The 8,150-nt window shown below is 49.8% G+C and overlaps 1 protein-coding gene across 1 annotated transcript; it reads left to right on the top strand.

Annotated features, from left to right (window-relative positions):
* The first annotated feature begins 1,290 nt into the window (after positions 1-1,290).
* LOC124681851 (pathogenesis-related genes transcriptional activator PTI6-like) lies at positions 1,291-2,205 on the top strand. Its single transcript, XM_047216632.1, has one exon. It carries the CDS (start codon positions 1,291-1,293, stop codon positions 2,203-2,205), a length of 915 nt encoding a protein of 304 aa, XP_047072588.1.
* The last annotated feature ends 5,945 nt before the right edge of the window (positions 2,206-8,150 follow it).

Here is an 8,150-nt window from a genome sequence, read left to right as displayed (position 1 = left end):
AGGCGCAGGAGGCGGCGGACGAGAAGGCGGCAAGGAAGGAGGCCAGGGCCCGGGCAAGGGCGCAGGCGGCACGTCGTTGTCCGTTCACTGACGACGACGACGAAGACGCCACTTCGTCCGACTCAAAGTCCTCCAAGGACGCGTCGTCTGACAGTTCCTCTTCCGACGAGGAGGTGACAAGCAAGAGGCGCAGAAGTGAGGACGACGAAGCAGGGCCTTCTAAGAAGAAGGCCAAGAATTAGCTTATAGTTTCTTTGTTTTTAAATTTGTTCTCTAGTTTGTATGTTAAATATGTTTAAACTTGTTCGATTCGAGTAATCAGTACTAGTTGTTTTCGCGCTAGTTGTTTTTGTGTTTCAACTTGTTTTCGTACAAATTAGGTAGTTCTTCAAAAAAAAGAAAAAGAATGAGCAAGGAAACATCACGCTGGGATGTCCAAAATTCATCGGATCGCTGAGGTGGCCTCGAGCCCTCGACACAAACGAACAATTCACATCTCACGATCATTTTCGCGTCCACCAGACGACGCAAACGGACACCCGCAAACAATTTCGACGTACAAAATGCGTCGCCCCGGGAGTTGAAAACCACGGCACGCTTTCACCGCGGAATCGGGCGCGGGCGTGGGCTCCAACAGTGCCTGTCGGGTCGCGGGATCCTATAAGAGAGACGGCGCCCACTCCACTCTCCCAAAAACCTCTCCAAACCCCCAAATCTCCCGTCCCATCCTCACCGTTTCCCAATCGCAGGCTTAATCCTGCTGCTGCTGCTGCTCTCCAGTCATCTCCTTCTCCGCACACTCTCTGCTCATTCCCTTCTTCTTCTTCCTCCGTCCTTGTTCCTCGCGCTTCCCCTCCACTATCTTCTGCTCCGAGCAGTGCTCGTACTGCTTTGAGTCAAAGTTTACGCAGTTCGAAAACCGTTATTATCCCGGCGCGGACGTACACTACTGCACGGCTTTACTGCTTTGAGCTGCCCGTCGCTGCCGTTACATTTCTGCTGCCCTTTGGTAAAGACCCCGTCTTTATTACGGCCACTGCCTCACCCCTGCGGCCAGCCTGCGCCCGCTTCTGCTCCCATCGTCCTCGCCCCTAGCTTTGGTCTCTCTTTATTCCCCCGCCGATCCACCCGTTCAGTCCTTCGTTCGTCACGTCGCTCAGACGCGGCGCGGTTAAGGCTGCAGCTAGCTTCCTTCTTTTCCTGCTGGGGTCAGGTCGAAGGCCTCGCTTCGTTTTGGGAGGGAGCCTTCCGGTGGTGGTGGTGGAGAGAAGAGAACAAGGTCTGCTTGCCATGTCGCGGTCGCGCACGGTGCGGATCTTGTGGGACGACCCCGACGTGACGGACTCGTCCAGCGACGAGGAGGAGGCGCGCGGCGCCCGCAGGGTGGGGAGGATGGTGCGGGAGCTCCCACCCGCCCCTGCGCCGCTCCTCGCCGCCGCAGCTGGTTTGCCGGAGCTGTGCAGCGCCGGTGACGACGACCGCTCGTCGAGGCGGCCCGGCCCTGGCGGCGGGTGTAACCCCGTTGCGGCGCGGAAGAGGGCGGCCAACAAGGGCGCGCAGAGCGCCAAGTTCCGCGGCGTGCGGCGGCGGCCGTGGGGCAAGTACGCGGCGGAGATCCGCGACCCGTGGCGCGGCGTGCGCGTCTGGCTCGGCACCTTCGACACCGCCGAGGAGGCGGCCCGCGTGTACGACGCCGCCGCCGTGCAGCTCCGCGGCGCCGGCGCCACCACCAACTTCTCTGCCTCTGCGACGGACTCGGCCGAGAGCGCCCAGGAGGAAGATCCTCCTCTGCCGGCCGGCGGCGGGTACGAGTCCGGCGCGGAGTCTTCGCAGGCGGCGTCGTCCCCGACCTCCGTGCTGCGCAAGGTGCCCTCCATGTCGTCCCTCGCGGAGGACAGGGCGTATGACTCCGAGCCCTGCCACGGTGACGCCCCCACCCGCGGCCTGGCGGCCCTGGAGGAGCTGGGCGAGTTCGTGCCGTTCGAGCACGCGCCGGTCTACTCGTCCGGCACCGGCTTCTGGGACTTCGAGCCGCAGGCGGGGCTGCTCTACGCGGAGCCCTCCTCCTCGTCGGCCGAGGAGGCCTCGTGGGACGCCGGCGAGCCGTGGGCCGCGCCGCCGCCGGCGGGGGTGCAGGAGAACGACTACTTCTTCCAGGACCTGCGCGACCTGTTCCCGCTCAGCAACCTTCCCGCGATTTTCTAATCGGGAACGGCTGCTCTTTTTTTCGTGTACGTCGAAGCGTATTTTGTCGTGTATGTGTGTGTCACTGTGTAGTATTTGTACGTCGCTGTGCGCTGTCTGTCCTTTGAGTCGTCGATGAGAAATGTTGTACGATCGGAGAGTAGAGTTTTTCAAGTGCTTATCACGTCGATGATGTTCTCTCTCTGTACTGTCACCTCCCCGATCCATATCCACAGACCACAGGTAGCATGCTGCAAGCATGTTTTGGCTTGGCACGGCTCGGCGGCGTGGTCCGTGCTCGAAATGGGGAGGCCATGATTTGGTTGCGCAGAAAGCTTGCGGGTCGGCCCCCGGCGCCATTACCACATCTCCACCGTTTAGGTTTTGGGCTGCCGGCATGTCTCGGCATGATGCATTTTCTCGTTTGGGTTCACAATCAAAGTATGTTGATCATACAAGCGTGATTCAGGGTATAGGAAAATTCAATGGGAAAATACTATTACTCACTGTTATTAGACTAAGCGTTTTAGGGTTTTGGTGGCTCAACTCCCAACAGGGTCGGCCTTTGCATTATATAGGTGTACATCATCGTGACGAATTAGACGTTCCAGCAGCACAAGTGCATAACCACGCCCCTAGGGCTACATCACGCCGTCGCAAAAGTTTTCCCCCGTCGCTGCCCTTCACACCACCACTACCGGTGGCCCCCATTGCGGCAGCGGGCCCAGCCGCCGAAGGTGGCATGGGGGAGGCTTGCCGAGGACAACCGCCATAGCCGCTAGGGTGGAGATGGTGGATGCGTCGTGGAGCAGCGATCTGGGCGGCGTCCTTGGTCGGGAAGATGGTGGAGGTCCTCTCCCGGCGGCGCTGACCAGCGGTGGAGGTATGGCTAGGCCGGTTGGTGGTGGAAACCCTAGATCTTGATCTAGGTGTTTCCTGTGCCGCCTTCCCAATCCTCTTCCCTACGTGGTTGGGCCGGTTTCAATGTGGATCGCCCCTGCTCGGTCGCCCCCATTCTCGATGTTGGCTTTACCCTTTGGGCCGCTCGTAGGGGTTGGTGCGGCGAATGTTGCAGGTTTCCGACGGGTGGCGTGGTTGCTGCTTACTTGGCTTCAATAAAGGTGGTTTTCCTAGGGTTCTAATTTTGCGAAGATGGTGATCTCCTGAGGCCAGTACTTCTTCATCTGGGCGGAGTGCTGAGTTCCGGAGGCTCCGCCGGCGAATGTAACAGTGTCCTTATGCCTGGAGTATGTTGGATCGGTTGGTATTCGGTTGTGTGCACCCATGCTTTTATTCCAGTCGTTTGGTTCTGGAGGGAGTGGCGCGAAGCTCTATTCTGTGTTGCTACCATATGACATTCTGGTCCATGGTGAAAGCAGAGGCAGAGAATATCACGAAGGCCAGATTGGAGGACTAGCAATGGAGGTTCGAGCCTCTCTGATGTTGATGGACTTTCTTGGTGTTCCGGATGTCGCAGCAACAGTATCTAAGTGGGGGCGGCAACACACGTGAAGTTCAGAGTCTTACCTATCGATGTGAAAATTTAAGGCCTGACCTTAATTGATTGTGTCTGGCAATGACCTTCTTGAAGGCATTGTTTTGAGAGTAGGGACTATCTTCAAGCTGAACACCAAAGATCTTTTGATCGGGCAACGGCGACGCTTGTGCAATGTTCCCTTCTTGGAGGCGTGACTTTTAGAGAGACTCGAGTTTATGTGTTGTCCCGGTGGTGGTTTTATTGTTGCTTCTAGTGCTAGAATACCGTAGCTTCTGTGCAAAACGTTTCCTAACAAAGTGATAATAAACTTCGATGTGTTTCGCTTGGGCATGAAATATCCGGATTTGAAGAAAGGTATGTAGCATCGATGTTATCACACCAAAGGACTGGTGGCTGATCCTGAGTGATCCCCAACTCTCAGAGCAAACACTGTATCCAAATAAGTTCAGCTATGGCATTTACAATTGCTTTGTACTCAGCTTCAATGCTACAAATGTATGTTTACGAGCACTGTAGTCGATCAAGTTAGGACCAAGGAACAATGCATGTCCCCCCGTTTGTCGCCGGTCATCCGGACGACCAGTCGAATCAGCATCAAAGAACCCAGACAAGGCTCCCGACGATGCCGGTTGATGGCGTGTAACTCACACGTTCGTTGGGAACCCCAAGAGGAAGGTATGATGCGCACAGCAGCAAGTTTTCCCTCAGAAAGAAACCAAGGTTTATCGAACCAGGAGGAGCCAAGAAGCACGTTGAAGGTTGATGGCGGCGGGATGTAGTGCGGCGCAACACCGAAGATTCCGGCGCCAACGTGGAACTCGCACAACACAACCAAAATACTTTGCCCCAACGAAACAGTGAGGTTGTCAATCTCACCGGCTTGCTCGTAACAAAGGATTAGATGTATAGTGTGGATGATGATTGTTTGCGAAAAACGATAGAAACAAGTATTGCAACGAGATTTGTATTTCAGTATAAAAGAATGGACCGGGGTCCACGGTTCACTAGAGGTGTCTCTCCCATAAGATAGCATGTTGGGTGAACAAATTACGGTCGGGCAATTGACAAATAGAGAGGGCATAACAATGCACATACATGACATGATGAATATTGTGAGATTTAATTGGGCATTACGACAAAGTACATAGACCGCTATCCAGCATGCATCTATGCCTAAAAAGTCCACTTCGGGTTATCATCCGAACCCCTTCTAGTATTAAGTTGTAAAACAACAGACAATTGCATTAAGTATGGTGCGTAATGTAATCAATAACTACATCCTCGGACATAGCATCAATGTTTTATCCCTAGTGGCAACAACACATCCACAACCTTAGAACTTTACGTCACTTCGTCCCGGATTTAATGGAGGCATGAACCCACTATCGAGCATAAATACTCCCTCTTGGAGTTAAGAGCAAAAACTTGGCCGAGCCTCTACTAATAACGGAGAGCATGCAAGATCATAAACAACACATAGATAATAGATTGATAATCAACATAACATAGTATTCTCTCGTCCATCGGATCCCGACAAACACAACATATAGAATTACGAGATAGATGATCTTGATCATGTTAGGCAGCTCACAAGATCCGACAATGAAGCACATGAGGAGAAGACAACCATCTAGCTACTCGCTATGGACCCATAGTCCGAGGGTGAACTACTCACTCATCACTCCGGAGGCGACCATGGCGGTGAAGAGTCCTCCGGGAGATGAATCCCCTCTCCGGCAGGGTGCCGGAGGTGATCTCCAGAATCCCCGAGATGGGATTGGCGGCGGCGGCGTCTCGATGAGGTTTTCCGTATCGTGGCTCTCGGTGCTGGGGGTTTCGCGACGAAGACCTTAAGTAGGCGGAAGGACAGGTCGGGGGGCCACACGAGGGCCCCACGCAACGGCCGGCGCGGCCCGGACCGAGCCGCGCCGCCTTAGTGTGTGGCCGCCTCGTGGCCCCACTTCGTCTCTCCTTCGGACTTACTGGAAGCTTCGTGGAAAAATAGGCCCACGGACGTTGATTTCGTCCAATTCCGAGAATATTTCTTTACTAGGATTTACGAAACCAAAAACAGCAGAAAACGACAGCGGCTCTTCGGCATCTCGTTAATAGGTTAGTGCCGGAAAATGCATAAATACGACATATAATGTGTATAAAACATGTAGATATCATCAATAATGTGGCATGGAACATAAGAAATTATCGATACGTCGGAGGCGTATCAGCATCCCCAAGCTTAGTTCCTGCTCGTCCCGAGCAGGGTAAGCGATAACACGAGATAATTTACGGAGTGACATGCCATCATAACCTTGATCATACTATTGTAAACATATGTAATGAATGCAGCGATCAAAACAATGGTAATGACATGAGTAAACAACTGAATCATAAAGCAAAGACTTTTCATGAATAATACTTAAATACAAGCATCAATAAGTCTTGCATAAGAGTTAACTCATAAAGCAATAAGTCAAAGTAAAGGTATTGAAACAACACAGAGGAAGATTAAGTTTCAGCGGTTGCTTTCAACTTGTAACACGTATATCTCATGGATAATTGTCAACATAGAGTAATATAACAAGTGCAATATGCAAGTATGTAGGAATCAATGCACAATTCACACAAGTGTTTGCTTCTTGAGGTGGAGAGAAATAGGTGAACTGACTCAACATTAAAAGTAAAAGAAAGGTCCTTCAAAGAGGAAAGCATCGATTGCTATATTTGTGCTAGAGCTTTTATTTTGAAAACATGAAACAATTTTGTCAACGGTAGTAATAAAGCATATGTATCATGTAAATTATATCTTACAAGTTGCAATCCTCATGCATAGTATACTAATAGTGCCCGCACCTTGTCCTAATTAGCTTGGACTACCGGATCATTGCAATACACATGTTTTAACCAAGTGTCACAAAGGGGTACCTCCATGCCACTTTGTACAAAGGTCTAAGGAGAAAGCTCGCATTTTGGATTTCTCGCTTTTGATTATTCTCAACTTAGACATCCATACAGGGACAACATGGACAACGAGATAATGGACTCCTCTTTAATGCATAAGCATGTAGCAACAATTAGTGTTCTCATATGAGATTGAGGATATATGTCCAAAGCTGAAACTTCCACCATGATTCATGGCTTTAGTTAGCGGCCCAATGTTCTTCTCTAACAATATGCATGCTCCAACCATTAAGGTGGTAGATCTCTCTTACTTCGGACAAGACGGACATGCATAGCAACTCACATGATATTCAACAAAGAGTAGTTGATGGCGTCCCCAGAAGCATGGTTATCGCACAACAAGCAACTTAATAAGAGATAAAGTGCATAAGTACATATTCAATACCACAATAGTTTTTAAGCTATTTGTCCCATGAGCTATATATTGCAAAGGTGAAGAATAGCAATTTTAAAGGTAGCACTCAAGCAATTTACTTTGGAATGGCGGAGAAATACCATGTAGTAGGTAGGTATGGTGGACACAAATGGCATAGTGTTGGCTCAAGGATTTTGGATGCATGAGAAGTATTCCCTCTCGATACAAGGTTTAGGCTAGCAAGGTTATTTGAAACAAACACAAGGATAAACCGGTGCAGCAAAACTCACATAAAAGACATATTATAAACATTATAAGACTCTACACCGTCTTCCTTGTTGTTCAAAACTCAATACTAGAAATTATCTAGACTTTAGAGAGACCAAATATGCAAACCAAATTTAGCAAGCTCTAGGTGTTTCTTCATTAATGGGTGCAAAGTATATGATGCAAGAGCTTAAACATGAGCACAACAATTGCCAAGTATCAAATTATTCAAGACATTTTAGAGTTACTACATGTAGCATTTCCCAATTCCAACCATATAACAATTTAACGAAGAAGATTCAACCTTCGCCATGAATACTATGAGTAAAGCCTAAGGACATACTTGTCCATATGCAACAGCGGAGCGTGTCTCTCTCCCACACAATGAATGCTAGGATCCATTTTATTCAAACAAAACAAAAAACAAAAACAAGCCGACGCTCCAAGCAAAGTACATAAGATGTGACGGAATAAAAATATAGTTTCGGGGAGGAACATGATAATGTTGTCGATGAAGAAGGGGATGCCTTGGGCATCCCCAAGCTTAGACGCTGAGTCTTCTTAGAATATGCAGGGGTGAACCACCGGGGCATCCCCAAGCTTAGAGCTTTCACTCTCCTTGATCATATTGCATCATTCTCCTCTCTTGATCCTTGAAAACTTCCTTCACACCAAACTCGAAACAACTCATTAGAGGGTTAGTGCACAATAAAAATAAACATGTTCAGAGGTGACACAATCATTCTTAACACTTCTGGACATTGCATAAAGCTACTGGACATTAATGGATCAAACAAATTCATCCAACATAGCAAAAGAGGCAATGCGAAATAAAAGGCAGAATACTGTCAAAAACGGAACGAGTCCGTAAAGATGGATTTTATTGAG

This window comes from Lolium rigidum, unplaced genomic scaffold, assembly GCF_022539505.1.
Source record: "Lolium rigidum isolate FL_2022 unplaced genomic scaffold, APGP_CSIRO_Lrig_0.1 contig_57570_1, whole genome shotgun sequence".
NCBI lineage: Eukaryota > Viridiplantae > Streptophyta > Magnoliopsida > Poales > Poaceae > Lolium > Lolium rigidum.
The sequence above is the reverse complement of the archived record's forward strand: the minus strand, read 5'-3'. Positions and strand labels throughout refer to the sequence as shown.

Excerpts from the sequence above, each read along its gene's own strand:
- LOC124681851 (XM_047216632.1), top strand. The coding sequence starts at position 1,291 with ATGTCGCGGTCGCGCACGGTGCGGATCTTGTGGGACGACCCCGACGTG.